Raw genomic sequence first — 21,587 nt, forward strand, 5'->3', positions numbered from 1 at the left:
AGGTTGCTGGTTCAAATCCTGCGGCCGGCAGAGGAATCCTACTCCGTTGGGCCCCTGAGCAAGGCCCTTAACCCCAGCTGCTCCATGGGCGCCGTATAAATGGCTGACCCTGCGCTCTGACCCCCAGCTTCTCTCTCCCCTACTTAATTTTAGTTCATTTTATATTTCATCATCTAAAATTCTAAATTAAAGTTGTGCTATTTAACCATTAATCTGCATTTTGTTCCGTTCTTTTTACCCATTTTTCCAATTCAGAGTTGCGGTGGAGCCTGTTCATCCACCCTGGATGGGACGCCAGTCCATCACAGATACAATCTCACTCATCTTCGCAGAAGCCAAACAACCTACCCCAATGTTTTCGGACTGCGGGAAGAATCCAGAACAGCTGGCGGACACCCACAAGAACATGGGGAGAACATACAAACTCCATGCACACAGCACCCCAGGTCCAGCACTGTGAGGTAATGTTAACCATTGTGCCACCTAATCAACATTCTCAATTGATATATCCATCAGCTTATTGCACATCTATAGCTAGTCGATACAGATTTCCCCCTTTTAAGGAGTTCTTCGGGAATTTGTAGTCTTGGATTTAGGTATGGCCTGGTACATCTCCCTTATTTTCATTAAAATGGTTGAATATTGGTTAAGTGCAAAAAAAGACTATAGTAAATATGTTGTAAAAGCTCACCCAAAAGATATCATTAAAGCAGACTTTGCAAAAGATGCAAGTTTCTGAAGTCAATAAACAACACCGTTATTTTGATAAAAACAAAGTTTACTTGCCCCAAATAGTAAATAACTTGAAATAAAGAACACCTTTTGCTATAAAACATCATAAAGATTTTCTGGGTTGTCGTGAGCAGTACAAATCTGCAAAGCTTTTTTTTTGTTTGTTTTTTTTATTGTTTCTACAAAAAAAAACACTTTTGAAACATTAGAAAAAAAACCTCCCGAGAGCTGCATGCATCTGGGAAGTGCAAAAACGCACTAAAGTCGCCGCTTACAGCCGAGACTGGCGCCTTCGCTTTCATTAACCCCGCAGCGCCCTACAAATAACAGTAAGATTTTCTCCACAAAATAAAAATATACTTACAAGTAAAACAAAAGCCACTTGTTACAAAGAGCATTATATACAAATACCATACAACCATATTAGACCCAACACATGACACCCCCCCCCCCCCCCTCCATACTAGAAATTCCCAGTGTGCAGCTTTAATGCATTCATTTCCTTATGAACAAACTGGCAAAAGGGACTTAATAACTTGTGGGACTGTACCAGTGACACTCTTCCTGTTTCAAAGTATGCACTGCACAGAGTATAACAAAGAAGCAGAAAACAAATTATCTTAGTCCACAGTGAAATACAGCTCTTGGCCTCAGGATTGTAATGCCTGAAGACTGTTCCTTTGATTTAAAAAGACTTCTGGATCCAGTTATGAAATATTTAATTTCAATGTCAATATTTCCTCATGGGTGGAGGTGAATGACTCCATGACTTTTTTTCTTTATGCATCCATTTACTAAAGTGAGTGCTCATAATTTTTTTTACTAGGAAAAATACTCATTCAGCTTGGCCTCACTAGACATTCTTTTCCCCAACAAAAAAATGTGGTCTTTTTACACTAAGCTAGTGGGGAATTCACAGGAAAGGTCTTAGAATATTTAAGATTAAAAACTAAAAATGATGTCCTAAATGCAAATTTGTTCTGGTTTAATAAAAACAGTTAACCCACCATTATAATACCTAATTGGTAACTTAGTAGGAATCTCATGAAAGTAAATAAAAAGTAAGAATAAAAGTTTAAGTGCACATCTTCACCTTTGGAAGCTGTCTGTTGATTGCACTGGGAGACCTGACAATCTGCAGTAGAGATTATAATCAGGATTCATAAAAAACAGTGGTTTGTAAGGACAATGTGGATAAAACAAAATCTGTTTTATCTGACCCTAACTGCACAGAAGCTATTTTCCATCCTACAAATACTAGGTTTACAACAGCTCATCGCAAATGGATGGTTCCTAGCATTTCTGAGGCTCAAGAATCACGCAGTACAGTTAATCATACACCACTAGGGGGCTCCATAGAGTACAGTAGCCTGGGAGTGCATTCTCTTTGAAAAAAAAATCAACTTTTGAAAGCCACAGACTGAATTTCCTTTCTTGGCGTTCTGTTGTCGTTCTTTTCAACGAAAGCATGTGCATTTTGATTCCTTAAAATCTTTTGTATTTTTTTTAGTAGCTTCTGAAAAGGTGAGCTACCACTAAAAAAAGTAAAAAAGGAAGGATGTTGGTCGTAACAAATCTAGGACTAAAGGAAATGATTCTGAAATACTGTCAATGAGTCTGGGAAATTAAATGACATAGAATCAAAGGTTGCGATTGCAAGCTGAGTCCCCCTACTAATCTAATGGCGAACAAAAGAATATAAACAGATGCTGATGTTGAAACTACTCATCAAGCATCACAAGTAACATTTTCTGAACAAGCATTTAAACTTGTCTGCTTAGCTGTGGCTTTTAGGCCTTCTCACCAAAGAGTTTGATTCATAAACTGAAAACAGTAGATGGTGGTCTTATTCCAGTCTTTAAATGTGATGTAAGAAATTACTCCACTTAACATTTTCCAAACAGGTAACTAGCATTTTAACTCTGTAGCAAAAGCACATTTAATTGATATTTGGCCAACCTAACAGGTCATTAGCCTTGGCTTATTTCTTGGCTTATTTCTTCATGAAAATCACAATCAAAAACACTTGTTTGACAACAAAGGCCTTGAATCAATGCGTTAGCTTAAACGGAAGTGTGTGGTCCCATACCTCTCCCCTGCTCTGCCTGCAAGTGAACTGTACTCTTTCACTCCTCGTCACTGGGAATACCTACCGCATACAGTAGCCGTGAGATTCAACAATGTCCCTTTCAAAAAAGCGTTACTGGGCAGAATAAGGGAATTTGGCATTTTGTTTTACATCACATCACAAAAAAGCTTTAAAAGTGGTATTCAGTTTTTTAAAAGTTACAATGCTTTACAAAAGTCTTGGTGTTCAGCTTTTTTTTGCCCCAAACGTGAAAGCAAGTCTCCTTATAACATGTCGCATTGTTCTGACAGAGGTGTGAGTGTTCTTTTCAAGAACTGTGTGTTAAAAACTAAAGTATGGAGAAACATTCTGGGAGCAGGCTGTTGGGAGTCAGCTGGACAGAGCTCTTGCAGCAAAGCGCACGTGTCCCTAAAGGCCAGCATGTAGGTGTCTGTGTGTTTAAGCTAGGGCAGGGGGAATTTGAAGGGATTCTTTGCACAAAAAGCACTCTTGCTGTCTGTCTTTTCGGCTCATAGGGTGCCTCCTCCTGGGAGGGGAGTGCTATTACAGCAGCATTTATGGAAGGGAACTGTTCCCCCATTTCTTGGCTCTGCAATGCTCACAGTCAGGAAGGATGGATTTTCTTTTCCTACGGGCATCCCTTGGATCAGTCGGAATCCGAGTCGGAGGACTCCTCAGAGCTAGACGAGCCGGTGCTGCTACTTTCAGATTTGTTCTCCTTGTCATCCACCTCTTCGTCATCATCTTCCTCGTTCTAAACACGCCGGGGGGAAATAATTAAAAAAGTTCATTTGTCAGTCATACATTTACATTTCAAACCACTCTAGATTAGAACTAATAAAGAAAGGATGCCCAGGAGTCGTTTGCAAGACCCACACTTCCTAACCTCATCATCCTCCTCTTCCTCCTCCTCCTCACTGTCTTCCTCACTGGAAGACTCTTCATCTGAAGAAGCCGCCTTCTCCTCCTCTTCATCGTCCTCATCCTCATCTTCCTCTTCGGAATCCTGTACATTAAAAAAAAATGTCTCAGCGGTCCCCCCTCCTTTCACACTCACTTCATCATCGCGCTCCCCTGGAGCAGTGAGACAGAGGGTCCCGCGTTCACAAAGGAAAAAGAGACGACAAGAGAGGACGGATCCACGCTGCAGAACTTACCGATTTATTGACGAGAGCCTTCACCTTTGCGGTTGTCCCACCAGGCTTTGATTTCCCTTTGCGTTTCTGTGAAAGCAAACAGAGGAGCTGAGCGTCCACCACTTGGATCACCAGCAGGGCCTCGACATCAGTGAATTTAACATTCGCTGATCTGCTTATCTGGGATTCGCTCTGACCAGCGGGCTCTTGAATGAAAGAAGGGCACAGCAGAACGAAATGGAGCCAGAGGTCGTTAAGATCAACTTCCAAATTAGCTGCACAACAGACTGGGATCATGAGACTTCAGCTGGTGATGGAGCCACCCCCTTTATTAACCCAACTATCCTAAAATTAGGCAAAAGCATCTTGTATATAAAAAAAATAAAAGTCTAGTCATTTAAAAGCCATTTATGTTCTTTATCCCTACTGATTATTTTGGCTGAAAAAGCTATATGGTGTCTATAGTGACTTTGAAATGTACTTTCAATTACATTTCTTTTGAATATTTTAATTAACCTTTCAAATATTTTAATTGAAGTACCCCATTATCTTATTCTCTATCCCCCCCCCCCCAATAATGACTTATAGTAGATATTTCAGAACTGTTCCATATTCTGAATATTCAATAAGATCCTTTTTATGTATTTTTGTATTTACGTATATTCCTACTTACTTTTGATGTGTATTCGATGTAAGCGGCTCGGTCTTGTGATGACAGATTCTGGAAAACAAAGTGGGGAAAAAAATATTTTAAAAAAGGTCACATTGGTTCACATTGATTAACAGCAATGCTACAACTTTTCTAGATGTTTCAATAGATTTTAAAAGAAATCATTTAAAAATTATATATTAGGCATCTAAAATGAAAACAAAAATCCTGCATCATTTCAACTCTTAAGATACCCAACACAGAAAAGTTTAATTTAAGAGTGATATTTTACAAATAATGAAAAAATGTACCTATTCTGTTTTAATAAGCACTCTGTGGGTACTGTATTAAAGTTTATAAAAAAGCCTTACCCATTTCTTATTGGCTGTATCAAATTAGGGCAGATCCTTTAAATCTCCATTTCAGTAATTTAAATGGTGTGACTATATTAGAAAGATCTCCAGAGTAGGCCTGGGTTGCCATGTTTCTGACAACTGCAATGGACTGGCGTCCTGTCCAGCTTCATGCAGCTAGCTGGTGGGTGCAGATGGGTGGCTGGATTATAGATCCCTGCAACAGGTTTAGATTGAGACCTCTCTAGAAATGTGGGTCCTACCGCAAGCCAGTGCTCCAGCTGCACTTTATACTGCTTCTGCTTTTCCTCTGCCATCTTCCTGTAGCGGTCCTTCTGGGTCTGGGGCAGCTTCTGCCAGCGCCCCCCAATCTCCACCATCCGCTCCTTCATAGACAAGTGGTTCAGCTCCCCACTGGACAGCAGTTCCTGGGAGAACTTCTGGTACCCATTTCTGAACGGGGGGCAGGACAAGACACTATAGCATGACCGCACACATCTCCTTTTACTATTCAAGCAAATATAAACTATTTGTACTATACTATTTCTTGTTTTACAGCCATTACATTCCTAGACAAAAAACTACAGAGCTACAAAATTTTAAAAAAGAACCGGACTCATATGCATACGGAAACCCAGAGCTACAACATTGTTTTATAAACTACACATTACTCTCAAGGAGCCTTTAGTCTTGCCCACAGATTTGTGAGATCTGAACAATCTGATACCTATACAATGTTATTTTCTTGCAATTTTTCAGAGATTTTTTTTTGCATTTCCCACATGATACCCCTCATTATACAACCAAAATACTCACGATGGTGGTTTCTTTGGCTCGCCTTCAAACTTCATCTTCTTTACTGGGTTAACCACTGCAGGGGGAGCACGCATCTCACTCAGTTCCCTCTGAAAGATAAAATATGGAGGCCCCAGTGACACTACTGCTTTAAGTTCCAAGCAATTCCTCTGAGGCTCTGGGAATAATCTGGAACTGAAATTTAGATAAATGGCTGACTGAACACTGTAGATGGTGCAGCACTTACAATCTTCACCACTATATATTTTCTTTCAACCATTTTTTTTCTGGAGCAGGTAGCATGCACGAGAATCGAATACACCTAGGAATATAGGAACATAAAAACAGATTTGCATCTTATAAAATGTTTTAAAAATGCTTCTAACACATCTCAAAGTAATCACTAGAAATAGGCTATTTCAACGTTCTTCTAAGAAATTCCTTGCAAAACTGATGGGGGAAAACAAAATTCTCAGCACAATGCTGGCTGTGCTGTTTCTTCCTGTACCTCATATCTCTTTTGATCCTCTGCTGCCTTCTTGATCCACATGATCTTTTCCTTTTTTTCCATGGTGTTCCAGGTGGCCTCCATGGCTTTCAGAGCTTTGGTGCGGTCATTCTGGGACGTGAATGAGGAAGACATTATGAATCAAAGAAGACACAAATACTGTACCTGCTGGAATCACAGAAATATTATAGAACAGGCATTCCCATGAGCCTGTTTTTTTATCAAATTAAAAGGAGTCTCTTTTATCCCGTTTTGAAGCACTAACACAGTGATGAGAAAAGCATGTAACCCACTCACCCTGTATCTGGCCATATAATCCCCAATGACACTCTGCTGCCAGATCTCCTGGGCAGTTTTAGGCGACTCAGGCAGTCTGGCACGATCATCTGGGCCCTTCTTCTCCGACTCGGCCTTCAGCGTTGCCTCCAGCTGCTTGTATTTTTCCTGGGGGAAGCAAGGGGTTACAGGTAACTCCCTAAACTTCCAGAATGGAAAGTGTTTGATGGCCAGTTTAAAAAGTCTGGTTGCAAGACAAAAACGCTCAAGTCTGACTTTTGCCATCTTTGTTAACCTAGGAGTCATACACCCAGGCTAAACTACAAGGACACCCTGCTGAACTGGAGGTGTTGGGTCTCAAACAAGCTGTAAGGACATCTGCAGACCAAACCCATCTCAGCAGGGCTAGTTCAGTTGAAGTGGGAACAGTCTGGGGCTAAAGTGCAAATTCCACCAGCTTTCAGCAGGGTTGAGATTGTTCTGGGCAGAGAAAGTAATGGAAATCTATTTCAAGGTCCTGAATCCTTTGCCTCCCATACGGAGTTCCTATTCATCCGACTTGGATTTACCAATATTTTTAGCAATTAACATAAATACAACAGACACATATAGCAATGCTAAAATGATGAAGATGTAGCTTTAATGCTAGTAAAACGGGCCGGTGGCACAGCATGGATTGGAACTTGTAACCTCCAGTGTGTAGGGTACTCTGTTTCCTCAAAGGAGTGTAGACCCCCCATGGGTTTAACCCATTTGACTGATGTGAAATGATGCTCAGATTAGCCTCAGGCCGTCCATGGTCCTGAGTGAAGCTTGTGCAGCACCACATGACGCCTCACCTTCTTCTTGTCCGACAGCTCGTTCCACATGCGGGCCAGTGTCCGCGTCAGCTCGCTCTCCGACAGGTCCGGCCGCTCCTGCTGCAGCTTGTGCCTCTTCTCCTCCGAGAAGATGAACATGGCCGAGATGGGCCGCTTGGGCTTCTCGGAGCCGCTCTGCTACGCAACGGGAGGGAACAGAGCAGATGAACACCTGGCCGGCCCCCGAGTGAAGTCGCAGAGGAAGCTGCATTACTGAAAGAATCTGGAAGTGGCTGCTGGTGAAAAGCTTCACAGACCCCTCTTCTCTAACACTGACAGTGGTCTTCTCACCTTGCTTTTGGTGTTCTTTTTGGCCGAAGGGCTTTTCTTGCTGAAGCCCAGCATCTTCTCCTCCCGCAGAACCCTCTGCTGCTCTTCCTCAGAGATGCTCTAAAATGAGAGGACACCCATTCAAAAAGGGGTTCATCTTATTTCTGACAATAACTACACATTTTATCCCTCGTGTCAATAAAGAGTTCACTCCATACTGCAGACCGAATTCTGTTTCAGGAGGTAATTGCGATAAAATCTATTAAACCCAGACTGCACAGCATCCATTTTTGTAACTGCTTCATCCAATTCAGGGTCCCAAGGGTGCAGAAGCACCCATGCCAGCAACCGGCACAAGGCAGGATGCACCCTGGATGAGATGCCAGTCCATTGCAAGGCGCACACAGACACAAACACAAAAACACACACTCTCACACCAGGGCCAGTTTTCCCAGAATCCAATTAACCTACCAGTATGTCTTTGTGCTGTTCGAGTAAACAGGAGCATCTAGAGGAAATCCTTGTAAATATGGGAAGAATATACAAAACTCCACACAGATAGCAGCCTGGGAACTGAACCCAGGGCCCCAGCATTGAGAGGCAGCAATGCTGTGCTGCCCCTCTGGCTCAACATGTTATGAATGTTTTGTGTTAGTATATATTGTCTAAAACACATTTGTGTAAACAATACAAAATGATTGTTTCAATATAGTCACAAATTATTACTCCCAAATATTAAAATAACAATTTAGCAAACGAAACTTACACACAGGAAGTGGGTCATTTCAATTTCATATTCCTTCTTTCTCTGTAAAAAAATAAAAAATTAAAGAGAATAAATTACCTTCAAATAAGCCAGATATTTTATTTTTCTCCTACATAGACATTTAATGTTCAGGGATTCAAAACAGATTTCATTATCAAGGATCATTGTGATCTGGTTAATTTCCATCAACATAAATTGTAAGAAACGGTCATCTCTGTTCCGTATTAGAACCGTATGCATCAATAATCATGTAAGTTCTGAAAGGGCACACAATGCTCTTATGAAAAAGGGTTCTGTAAAAAGCACTGGATAATGAGGACAGGAAAGGGGGCCCTCTCTCTCTCTCGGTCACGTTCAGGTGGGAGTTCAGGGGCACACCTACCACCTCGCAGCGTTTTTGATAATCATCTTTCTTATCCTGTGAGAGAAGCTTCCACTCCTGGCTGCAGATCACCATGCGCTCGGTACTGGGAACATCCTTCATTCGGGTCATGAGCTCTGCGCAGAACATCGAGTATCCATTCCTGTGCACACAGCACACACGAATTACCACTGTCCTGCCACCCAAGTGCAGGAAGCAGATGGCATCATTAAAGGCAGGAGCCTTATGGAATACATTCTAGACACTCTAGAACACTTGTAAACACTTTGTACATAGTGGGAAAATGTCCCACTATGATAGTAAGCTAGTTGGTGGCTATCAGCATCAGATTCAGAATGCTCAAGAGATGTTTAGAACAGCATTACCAAGAGCACTACAGTTTTATCACGTGCAAACAGGCAGCTTTGAGAAACCACATGTTCTGTACGAACAGTACATATTACTTTTTATGACTTAAAAACCTAATCGCGTCACGTTTCAAAAGATGTGGCATTTATGTGAAAAATGAACTATCCCCACTATTAACAACCTATTTAATTTTGACATACTTTACCTACATTTCGTTTTGAATTTAAGTAAGTGGATAAAGCTGCCTGCTAAGCAAATAATAATGGTGAGCTTTGGTAAGCATGCATTTCTATCATAATGTTATTTTAGACTTTTTAATAATATAATATAATACATAATCCGGTAAACCTTATTGCTTTTCACTGCATGACTTATTTTGAAACAGCTCCAATGACATCTCTGGTTCATGAGCCCAAGTTCATAGCCAGAGCTAAGCTCAAGGAAAGCCTCTCACAGCTGTCTGCCATATTACGATCACAGTTCACCCAAGCAAATAGACCAGTGAAACTGCCACAGTGGCCTGCTGCTAAAAAACCTGCCGTTAAAGGCTGACCAGGACAAGTCCGCAGGGCTACTGGGCTGGACATGGGGGGTCAGCTACTCACGGAGGAGCTTTCGGAGGTCTGCCGTCAAATTTATCCTTCAGCTGCCGCTCGGCCTTCGTGAGGGTAGACTTGTTGATCCCTTCCTCTGTCATGTTCAGCTCCGGGTGCTGCTGAATGAACTCGCGCATCACCTCCTGGTGGGAGAGAGAGCAGTGAACCACGGCTAAGGGCTCTTCAGACGTGGACACGCCGGCCCGTGACGTCAGCCACTGATCGGTGCAATCGCATCTGCCGATTACCACATTCAGCAGCTAAACACTTTGTTAACTGTTCAAAGACCCATTATTTCCCCCTCATTTCGAATGATTAATCAACTGGGTTTCAACGCTGTACTAGAACAACAAAGCTGAAAATCCCAAAATCGTTTTCCACACAGGGCACGCTTACACCAAATTTTAAACCCACTGGTCCAAATGAAATATTCCACAGAGGACTGATGGCATTCCCACTTGTAAAAGGATAATCTTGCAAGCTGGCGATCGACTTGCAGGAAAGAAAATTGTCAGTTGTACCCTGCTGCTCCGGAACGCCCCTCTGGACAAGAATGCCGAACTGGTGCTTTAAGTGGTCCCTAGAAACCAACCATCTTCAACAACTGTTTTTTAAACCAGACATCAACACAGACATTACTTCCATTACGAACTACAGAGCACCTGCAGTTACCAATGTAATACAGGTGACTTGTACAGTGAACAACCCAGGTAACAGAGCCTGTACCAACCTCATACAGTTTCTTCTGCTCCAGAGACTTGTTAATCCACTTGAGTCTCTTCTTGTCTGTTAGTTGCGACCACTGCTTCCCGAGACCTTCCTTGATGTCTTTTATGGTTGCCTAAAGACAATAACTTCAACTGTTAGCGGCTTCTAAATAAAGCAATGCAAACTACGTGAGACTAGACTCATGAGAGGCTGCCCTGCATCTCAGCCTTGTCAGTATAAGATAAAACCCCCTGTATGAAGTTATATGATTTATTAAGTTTCCTCCATCGAAAGTCTCATTTGAAATAAATCCTTTGCAATAAAAACTGATTCAGTGATAAAATATCAATACGAGATGTTATCTGTACATTGTTTTTCTTTAGCAATATCACATAACATACCACCTACATACAACATACTAACAGTACTGAGTCACCAAGGAAATGACTAGCTGCTCCTGTCCCGTTCTTTCATTAACGGGCCCTTCAAAGTACAGCGAAGGCTATCTGCATTAATTTAAACAGAAGACCATGTCTGTTTCACAGTTTTCAGATATTAGAGAATATCTTTTCATTCATTTTTTAAAATAAAATATTAAAATTAGCAAACCACGAGCATCACTAACATTTCAAACACTGTATTGTATATACTATGACACTGTCACAAAACAACTGTCAAACCAAAAAGAGTAACTAAATGCCATCATGCTCATTATTGTGTCATGCAAGACTTGCATGTGGCTATCAAAAATAACCTCTTGGACTTTCACACTTTATTGTGCTACAATACGGAATCCTAATGTATTTAATTGGGACTTTCTGCCATTAACTGCCACAGAACACTCTGGAATGTCAAAATGAAAACAAAACTTCATGTTGTTACATAATAAAATGTGAAAATATCTAAGGGAGGTGAATACTTTTGATAGCCACTATATAGTACTACAGAACCATACAGAGCAGAGAACATTAAACTACTGGTATCACTCCTTTAGATTGAGGTTTTCCACAGATAATTCAGCCTGAACTTTGGAAAGAACAAGACATCACTATTTTAAGGACTAGGAATGATTTCAACACCAGACTTCACTTACTCCAGGGTGCAATTTTAAAAAAATCTTCTTCTCATGGCTGAACCACAGCTGCTGAGGTGTCTTGGGCTTCTCTGGGACATCTGAACGTTTCTTGCTCTCTATTAAATCTGGATGTTCCTCTCTGTACATAGAAAGACCATGTCTTATATTACTTTCATGAATGTACAAATGTTTCTCCATCAATGGTAAGCAGAGAAACAAATTAAAATGATAACGATATAAACATCATTATTGCAATTTAAAGTTATTTGCATATTTTATTATCATGCGTTTGTAATATTCAGCCCATATCTTACCTGAACTTCATCATGCTGCGTTGAAACTCTTCTCTCTCTTTTTTAAACTCTTGCATGTATTTCAACTTCAGCAAAAATACAACAAAAGTATAGTCAGAGAGAAAGCAAATCAAAGCAATTAGATTGAGGAGAATGACTGTTTCTATTGTACCATTTTATGGGGCTGGATTTGAAGCAAACATCTTCAGATAGATGCATAGTGTTTGGATCAAACCAAAGAGGCTGTTATAAATGAAGTGAAAATTCCAGTTAAAATAGTATCTTCTCCTGTTTAATTTAAACTTAATTTGGGATTGATATATTCTAAAGGTGAATCGTGGCTTCAACAAAATCTATTTGACAAGTTTAATGCAATAATAAGAACAAGACAACAGAGGGCAGTAGCACTAAGGGAACAGATGGAAATTCATACATTGAGAGGAAGCCATTTGGCCTTCATAGAATGTTTAGTAGCTATTTCCAAAGAACTGAAACAGACATTTCTTTAAGGCTCCCAGGAAACTTGCTTCAAAACCGTGTTGAATTATTGTGTCATGCAAGACTTTTATAGGCCCCAAGCAACTAACTTGCTGCAATTCCGTGCCAAGACCCAGCATGAAATAAGTTCTCACAAATCAGTAAAGCCAACTGTTAAGAATTTTGGATCTGCAACAGACATATATATTACATGCACATTTTACATACAAATTACATTTTCATATGGCTTTGGATAACAGTGTTTGTGTACATTAACCCCTCTCTGCAGTTAATTTAAAAAAAAACATCTCTGGCCATGGCTTTTTCCGAGAAGCCTTTTATTGATCCGATTTTAAAGAAAAAGGCTACTTTTTTACTCTGGTTTTCAAGAACAACTGGGTTAAAAAACCAGTAGAATGAAGGCCTGATTCACTTTTGTTCTTGCTAGCATAATAGCTGTGACAGAAAGACACATCATGCAGCTTATTCTGTCGCCCCAGGTGAAGCTACCAACCTTTCTGGCACCTGGGCCCAGACGTTCAGCTATGCAAGTCTCCAGCACACACAAGCTACATAATTCTGCTTAACGCACTGCACTGTTCTGAATAAGGGCTCAAATACCTTAATTAATACTAGAAAAGTTCTGTTAAATTAACCCAGAGAATTTAAAGGGCATTTGAGGTTTTAAAATGTACGCTAACAGAGTGGATCCGAGCCTCGTGCATCTAGGCATCAATTTAGACTACCTAGATTCAAATGCAATAGAACTAAGTTATCTTTTACCTTTATCTCCCATGTCTATTAACTCACTTAAACTGGACAACCAATTGTATATTTTACTTTATTTTATTTTTTTCTTTCTCATCATATATAAAAGTACACCCGCTGGTCAACGTAGTCAGAATCTCCACCCCAGGCTAATAAGCACTCTCTCTACAATTCATGACTTCCAGCACCGGGGCCAGAGCAGCCTATCGAAAGCCAGACGGACTGGTACTTCATGCAATTCAATGCCACAGACTCTTAATCAATGGCATCCCTGCTGGAACAATGGGATGGGGTGGCACTTCAAACTTCCACACCCTCGCTGAAGGCATCCCATCACTCAAGTCAACCTCCGCTCCCAGCAGCTATATTGTAGGACCCTCTTCACTGAGTGACAGGTGCTGGTAGATGCAGTAGAGCCTGTTGCAATCTTAATGCCTTCCCCTTACCTTCTTTCGATCCGGGAGCTCCCTGTACTTTATGGAGAGGACCTTAGTCAGATCAAGGTTGCTCATTTCGGGGTGCAGCTTGGCATACTTCGCCCTCTTCTCCGTGAAGAAGCGGAAGTAGGGGGTCAGCGGCTTCTTGGGGAAATCCGGATGTTCCTTGAGCAGGGCAGGATAAATTGTGTTTACGGCAAAGGCAGAGATTCATTCGGCGTGAATGCCGTGTGATGCTTTCATTTCAACCTCCTCTTCTTAAACTGGTTTTCCATTGACAATAACACTGGACCTCAGGTTTTGGCCAAGATAACTACTATGCAAAAGTGAACAATTTCATCACGATCAATTAAGTAATACCTTAATACCTTAGTTTTATGAGAGTCGCTGTGAGCAAAGAGCATGCCAACGTTTGAGGGCTATCTCTGCATAGCTGCATTCAGAAATGAAATGCATCAAAAACTGTAAAAAAAATAAACACTAAAACAACAGAGGAGAGCCTTTGTAAGACACTTACCTTGAGCTTCTTTCCCTTATATGGATTCTTGACATGGTCTTGAGCATCATTTATCAGTTCAGTCAGCGTTCGAAACTTCCGAATCTAAAACACAATTATCCCTGTGACTCTAAGCGCATATTGTTATATTACTGTAGTTGACAGAGGCCTTAATCCAAGGAATTAAATTAAATTTTATACCAAAGAACACAACATAAAATGTTTCACATTTAACAAAGAAGGTGAGAACATCATTTATTTAAAACCAACCCAAGTCTCCCGAGTCCCTGTTAAGCAGGTTTAACTAACAAATCAAGCAGTAAACACATGGGACAATTCAATCATGATCTTTTAAGCAGGTGATGTATGAAAGGTGATGTCCTTAGGATTAAAAATATGAATATCCTTCGGCCTTCAAGGATTGTGGCATGGTCTCTAAGGAGAAGAGAAATAATCCCAGAAATCCTCTCACCGCATGAGAGATTTCCAGCCACTTCTGCTTGCACATCTCTGCTGAGTAATGATCAAAAGCCACTTTATTCCAGTCCAGGTGAGACTCTGTTGTTTTGAACCTGCCCAGGTCATTCTGAGGGAGGATGACCTTCATGCTGTCCAGCAACCTTAACAGATCCTCCTTGGACCAGAGTTCTGGAAATAGCAGATATAAACACAGGTATTTTTAGAGCTAACCAAGAGACACTGACAGCCTTCAAGCTTCCACCCTTTAATAACATGTTAGTTCTGAGAAACTACAATTAGTCCCCCAGGTTTTCTGACATTTTTTATTTTGTTTAGCATAATGTAGAAAACAATCTACATTATGCAGCTGGACCTGGATATGGATGGAATTTTTACCTTTGAAGTTTCTTAGAATTACAATGTCCATATTAAGTATCTATATATTCCTAAACCACTGGCCCATTTATGATACAAGCACTGTTATTCATGTCCTTTTTTTTCTTTGAGATTCTTATTCATTTCCTTGCTGCACTGACTAAAGGCAGAGATCACTTCCAATTGTAAGCTGCAGGTCTTAAAACCACACAGCATTAATAACAGCATTAATTAACAATGTTAAGAACATTTTTACACCAGTCTTGTACTCCTGAATGTTCTGTGAAAAGAATGGATACACTTCACGTAACACGTACTTTGTCATTGTAACTATTAAATGGATGCATTTCAAGATTGTTCTATTAAATTATACCATGCGTGCACTTTTTCGTAAACCTGTTTTCACTACTGTCTCAATTGAAAATATTCATAGGGGACTACACTTTTGTTTTCATAACTCACCGTTGTCTTTAGTGGAAGTCTCCATTTCACCATTCATCCTCTACAGCTCTCCTTGTCTGTGAATTTACAAGGAAAAGAAACTATTGAAGAGACATATAGCCAAATTAGGATTACACTTCCCCCTTCTCTCAACGACTGATTCATTTTCTTCTAATCCTCTATTCACTTGCAGACTTTGACTTCACACCACTTGACTGTCGATACTGCTTCTCCCCTGCTCCCAGCTCCTCTCCACTCCCGGCTTTTGTTCTCCCATCTACTGCTGGTTTTCCTCTCCCCCTCACACCCAAAGAAGACTCTACAGCTGAAACTTAAGTTTCTTTTCTTCTCTTTACAGCATGGACTAAACCTTTACTTGTTCCTTTGCAGCCTACGCATGCTGACGCAGCTGCCTACATGTACTTAGTCAAATTGACCATACTGATGAGCATTTTTTTTAACTAACAGTAGGTCTGCTGTGCAGGGCACTGATGAAAACAATACAAGGTGTATATCTGTGATATGTACTTTGAAAAGGGTTGCAAATACTGTCTTGTGGGATCCTCACCTATTTCTCTTACAAAACCTGAACAAGCATGTTTCTATTCACTGCTCCCCAGATGCCACAAACCTTCCCTTTAAGAGGGCTCGAGTCTGGGGAATTCTCCTCTCACACGAAAGTTGCAGTTAACTCAGCATGAAAATGTCCACTATCCTGCTGGAATGGTGTCATATTAAGAAGAGCTCAAAGAAGGACAGTAAACCACATCCCAGGGCTTTATCGGCACTCTGCTGCGCAATCAGACTGCCATCAATCCGTATGAGTGGGTACTTTGTAGATGTAGATATTGGACACTCCTGCCCAGACCATCACACTTGGCCCTACCTCCCTGTTAATGAAGGGTTCAGTTGTACACAAAAATTAGCATATTGCTCAGGGTGTATGCACCACTCTGGTCCATTAGCATGATCTACACAATCTTGATTCATTGCTATAAAAGGACTTGGATCCTGCAGGCAAGCCCATGTAAGGTGTTACTCTAGCAATATCAATATTGATAACAGGGGAAACAAAAATATTGTGATGATTAGTGGGACTTGTGGTCATTTCTGTTCCTGTATTTTCATGAGGCTTGGCATCCTGCAGGTTAAAGCACCAGATGATGCAGTGATGGGCAATATATACGAAATTTGGCTTTTCAACCTTTGATATGCATTTGCAGTTAAACTGCAATTGTCCATGTTCTTAAGCTATAGTGTATGCAAATTGATACCAAGTTGGCATACTTATTTTATGGGAGTTCAAACGGTTTTTGGCCCAAAAAAACACATTTAAAAAAATTGCCTTGAAAGAGGCAAACAGTTAATTAATTTAATTAACGTTAATCAGGAATTAGTTTTAAACTACCTTGTTTTGTTAAAAAAAGTTCAGTTAAGCCTTTTGTGCATTGACTAAAAAGTGTGGAAATTGTATGTAGCAAGCTCGCAAAAATTAAATTTATTAGGTGTGAGCCTGAGAGTTTTAAAGCCTAAATTATATAAACGTACAAATATAGATATCTTGGATTTTATTAAATGTATTCATAACAAAAAAAAGAAAGTGTTTTGTTTGCACTTCTGTCAACCTATAAAAAAATCAGGCTGAAAAAAAAACTCCGGCCCAGCATTGTGTTTAAATGCTCTACATTATACCGCCCCTCCAAACGTTTGCATTACACTGGGAGACATGTTTATAGACTTGTGACGGCTTCAGACCTCAACACTCTCTGTGCGCGACAAGGCGCTGGCTGGAAAATAACCCTTCTGATAAGCTGTACCGCCTCGCTCGTTTCCCGACGCAAGAGCCGGCGATCTCTTCTGGTGCGGGGTTGAAAACGGGCTGAACGCGCAGGAGGAGGAAAAAAATACGCAACTCTGTGACGGGCAGAAGAACACCAGGTGATCAGGGCACGGAAGATCTGGTCTCGGCCCCTGCTGCTCAGGGAAATGAAGCCCAGCTCTGCGGGCTGACGGCAAAATGCACGACTCGACAGAGCGCACACCCTAGCGTGCGGAACACCACTTGCCGCAATGGTGCTCTGCGCTTCTCCCCCCCAGCATTTTGAAGGATTTTTTTTTTCCCTCTCTCCAAACGAAACGCTCTCCATACACTAATGACGGACCCATCAGTGCTCGATATTTATATATAAATAAATTAAAATTGTGAAGTAAAACGCCGTTTCGAAAGCGCTTTATTCGATTTCGCTCTGCCTCGGGGAGAGGAAAAAAAATGAAGGGGATTTTCACAGCGAGGCGTTGCCGGTTCTGTACCCGAAATGGCGGCTGTAGCAAACAACCGGGCTGTGCGGGCTGAACGGTCGTTAATGCTTCTGCAGCGGATGATCAAAATGAATCATTAAAACAGGGATTTGTTTTTATTAACCTCGATATTAAAACTGAAAATGCCAAGAACTGGTTGTTACACGTTCGTGCCTTTAATGATATTTTTCTCGAATTTTGTACACGGATGCACAGACACGTAAAATTGTAGCCTTAAACGATTCCATATAAGTAACAAAACAGCGATGCAAAACGCAAATATACTTCGTGTCTGCCTGGACTTGCTACATCCCGTTTGTTGGGAACGCTTTCTTCGTCCGACGTTAAAAAGTAACAGCTGAATCTTCTCCACAGCCTGCAGCCGAGCTATCATACGGCTTTTGTGCTGGTCTGTGCTCCACGCGTCTTGCAGATACAGTGTAGCCACCAATTTCAGGATCACCCTTTTTTCTTGACGTTACGGAGGAAATTCATTTTCATAGTCTCCATTTTCCCCCCGTTCGATCGCTTCGGGGAGGGAGACGGCCATAGCCCCGTCCCTTACAGCCGATAAAGCACAAAGCCCAGCCGAAATGGCGAGCTTCACCGGCGGCGTGTTGACCTCTAAGCACCGCGGCGAGGTGATAGGGGAAAAGTTTTGAAAAACGCAGTCACCGGGAAATTATTTTTAAATCAGACGCATACACCGACTCATATTCCCTTCACTCTGTATTAAATATGCGGTTAAACGACGAGAACTCGTACCTTTAACAGATATCCAGTGGAAATCGGCGTAGAACCGACAAGCAGTACGGGGAGACAGGTTTCCTCTGGCGGTATGGCGACTGAGGAAGCAGCGTGTTAGAAGCTGAAAAAGAAAATCGCTTGTAATGGGTGTAGAGGAAGCAGATTTTCAGAAAAATGTGTCCGTTCAAAAAAAAAACACATTAGCGTTGTATTGCTTATTTTATGTTTTTTTTTCCATCATTCGTGCAACCTAAGTAGGTTACAAAAATCTCTTATCCGAAATGGTAGGCAGGCAGCTGGTATGGCGACTTCCCCCCTGCAATCGCCATTCTCGGAGCCTCGCTGGGTAACGAAGCCACTGCCGCCGCCGCGCACATACAAAACAAAATCGGCTTACTGCAAAACCACAGCGTACTAACCTGGGCTGATTCTAGGTCTGAACACCCCGGCACGCAACAACGAGATCAGTCAGCCACCCCTTTTTTTTTCCCCTGTTTGCCCTGACTGCTTCGCTGCATCGAAAGAAAGGCGAGACCGTGCGGTGAGAAATTAGACTGAGATCCCAGATGGCAAAGCGGAGACGCGGTCGGCTATCCCCGCAGCCACCGCGTGGAAATCCAACTCGGGTCGGAAAAAAAAAACCGGATCAAAGCGAAAGGGCTCGGTATCGTGATCGCAACCAAGCGGTTCCGAAAACATACGCGACGTCAAGCTGTCGTTGCACTCAAATAAAGCCCAGAGTTACCGACAGCGAGGCGAGACGAGACGCGCATTGCCAAGCCGAGACACGGATCCAGTTAAACGGCATGGCGACCTCGAAGTGCGCCCTCCCCTCGCACGACTCCACATTTTCGAACAAGGCATTTTCCATAATGCAGAAAAACAACCTACAGAAAGCCGCCGCCGACGCTCGCTTTGGTGCGTTAGTCTCGATGTTGGTCGCTCCCCAAACTTTTTATTGTTGAATGTAAGACACCTCCAGACCCTACCTGTTCCGTTTCTGCTGCAAGCTCGCTGTGGAAGGGTTGGGTTGAATGTTGGCCAGCTCTGCACCGCTGGCCCAGGGCATGGACACTCCAGTCCCCGCAGAGAGATGGAAACTTCCCCCGCCTCCATCTCACTCGTCCTTTCCTTCTGTTTCTTCCAGGCGCTATGCGCCGCTACCCCAGCCATTTCTCTCCCAGAGCCGCTCAAACTTCGCCGTTTCTTTATCTGTTTTCCAGATATTAGCTTTGGGGGCTGTTTCTAGCTCTAGACTCTTGTGTGTACCCGTGTCTAGATATTTAGTTTGCGTTGGTCGTTTTAAACGTAGCTTTGTGTTTCTTTTTTTTTTTACTTGAACGTTAAAGTATGACACTTTTATTTATGTCTTAGTATTGATCATGGGCTAAAAAGCCAGAGTAATAAAAATATTACTAGATTAATATTTTTATATTAAGACCGTTAGGCTGTTTGAAGTGTAGTTTTTAGATATATTTGAAAATAAAATACTAAAAAGTTGACAAGTGTGGGTTTCTTTTACGTCTCCTTCAGTAAATTTGGTGATGACAGTTTCCAAAGCGAAACGTCAGATTCAGCCTTCATTGATACATTTCGGTGTTGCATTTTCTCAGTGCAAAGTCTTTTACCACCTACATTTTTCATTTTAATTTCTTCCAACTCCACCTTTGTTGTTTGTGGGCGTCGCCCGAACTAGCCAATCCAGAAGCCAGAGGCTCCTGAAAATTAATGACATTCCAATAAGCACACAGGCTTGTTATACATCAAAGAGGTGGCAACCTGCCCAGACGCCAAGTTTCCTTGGGAGCACGATTTTAAGTGGGTAACTTTTTATGCATTTTAGAGTTTTACGCCATGGAAGGGCAAATCGGAGGAGGAACTTCGGAATGCTCTCTCACCTAATGCCTTCATCTTCGAGACACATACTATCACTCAAGATCGCTCGAAAGACATCTCTCTGATATGGGAATTGAAGTAATAACATCCAAGAGCTGTTTGTAACCTTTGGCAATGTTTTTTTTGTCTTGTTCATGGTCACAATGGGAGTTTTTTTTTTTGTAGTTTTTCATACTTTGAAGTGTTTTGCGCTGTGCTCAGTATAAAACTGATTAAAGATAAAACACTAAATAACTAAACTATGCATTTCAAATGACCTTACAATGCCTCTTATTCCTAATTTACTGTATATTTTATTTTATTTATTTAGATGGCCTGTAAAAAAAAAAACTTGAAAAGGGTAGGTTTTGAAAATGAATGTATGTACTGGTATTACAAATATTTCTTAATATATCCATGCAAGATAAGTATTGTTGAACAATTATTGCGCTCATGGCATATAATAGATGCAGTTTATATTCCCAATTTGCATACATGTGTGTAGTATTTAGTAACTTCACAAATATTACAGAATGTCTCTTAGTTCCACCTCTAGTAACAATTACACTTGAAACTGGTAGGTGTGTCAGTTGAACTAGTAGTTCACAGATGGTCAGAGACATGGGCCCAATCAACTGAAAACCGTTTCTTCTACATGAGAAGTGGGCTTCATTTAGGTAGTGTTTTGTAGTCTCAATTGCACATCCTCTCTGCGTTGTTGTTAACTGAAACCTGTAAAGTTTTGGCTGGCAAGAGCCGGCTCTTTGAAATGACACATTAACGTGGTAAGCTCTTGCCTTCAGTGAGGACGCAGAGAAATGTGTATGAACAATATTGCCTCTTTAAGGTCTGCTTAAAACACCTTTCCTTCCCTTAAACATGGGGAATGTGGCCTGCATTGCTACTACTACTATGTAGTCTTCAGGAATTATGGGATATACATTGTGCTTGTCCATTCCCAGGACAGGCTGAATAACTCACAGGAAACACACAGTTCTGGAATCTTGCCTCTCTCTGGTGGGACTACAGTACCTGCTCACAGATAGAGCTGAGCAGTCTCTGAGCAGCATCTAGGCCATATTCATGATTTATCTGTTAGTATCTATAACTGTCTCCTGTCTCAGCTGCATTTAACCTCCCTCTGTAAATCCACTGTTGTAAAATCAGGGGATTTTATTTATTGTTTCAAAATAATGGCATAAAGTTGGAATCTCTCTGTGGGTCTTTGCCAGATGTTCTAGTTTCCTCCTACTTTTCAAAACATGCTGGCTAGTTGATTGGTGTCTCTAAATATCCCTATGTGTGTACCTTGTGACTAACTGAAGTCCTGTTCAGATTAGAATTGTACCCTATGCTACTTGGATTCTTTTTAAGATTA

The 21,587-nt window shown here is 41.4% G+C and overlaps 1 protein-coding gene across 4 annotated transcripts; it reads right to left on the minus strand.

Annotated features, from left to right (window-relative positions):
• Positions 1-882: 882 nt before the first annotated feature.
• On the minus strand, positions 883-19,644 carry ubtf (upstream binding transcription factor). Of its 4 annotated transcripts, none has more exons than XM_015362031.2 (22): positions 19,324-19,644; positions 18,353-18,455; positions 15,311-15,366; positions 14,487-14,662; positions 14,036-14,119; positions 13,528-13,683; positions 11,858-11,922; positions 11,562-11,682; positions 10,491-10,601; positions 9,770-9,903; positions 8,817-8,958; positions 8,435-8,476; positions 7,690-7,788; positions 7,378-7,536; positions 6,560-6,706; positions 6,263-6,373; positions 5,776-5,864; positions 5,223-5,412; positions 4,631-4,678; positions 3,979-4,044; positions 3,708-3,827; positions 883-3,575 (listed from the first exon to the last, which is right to left on the minus strand). In XM_015362031.2, the coding sequence occupies exons 3-22, from the start codon at positions 15,345-15,347 to the stop codon at positions 3,468-3,470; spliced, it is 2,205 nt and encodes a 734-aa protein (XP_015217517.1). In that variant the 5' UTR covers positions 15,348-15,366; positions 18,353-18,455; positions 19,324-19,644; the 3' UTR covers positions 883-3,467. The 4 variants fall into 4 exon arrangements, with proteins under 4 accessions (XP_015217517.1, XP_015217518.1, XP_006638177.1 ...); XM_015362032.2 differs by lacking the exon at positions 19,324-19,644 and adding an exon at positions 19,226-19,317; XM_006638114.3 differs by lacking the exon at positions 19,324-19,644 and adding an exon at positions 18,754-19,147 and having other exon boundaries at positions 7,378-7,533.
• Positions 19,645-21,587: the final 1,943 nt, after the last annotated feature.

Source organism: Lepisosteus oculatus, chromosome 28 (genome assembly GCF_040954835.1).
Source record: "Lepisosteus oculatus isolate fLepOcu1 chromosome 28, fLepOcu1.hap2, whole genome shotgun sequence".
Taxonomy (NCBI): Eukaryota; Metazoa; Chordata; class Actinopteri; order Semionotiformes; family Lepisosteidae; genus Lepisosteus; species Lepisosteus oculatus.

Bases quoted from the DNA above. Each gene is read 5' to 3' on its own strand.
- ubtf (XM_015362031.2), bottom strand. From the start codon at position 15,347: ATGAATGGTGAAATGGAGACTTCCACTAAAGACAACG. The intron at 14,120-14,486 runs GTGAGAGGATTT...ATTGTGTTTTAG, and splicing joins GGCTGGAAATCTCTCATGCG to ATTCGGAAGTTTCGAACGCT. The intron at 3,828-3,978 runs GTAAGTTCTGCA...TTTAATGTACAG, and splicing joins AGGCTCTCGTCAATAAATCG to GATTCCGAAGAGGAAGATGA.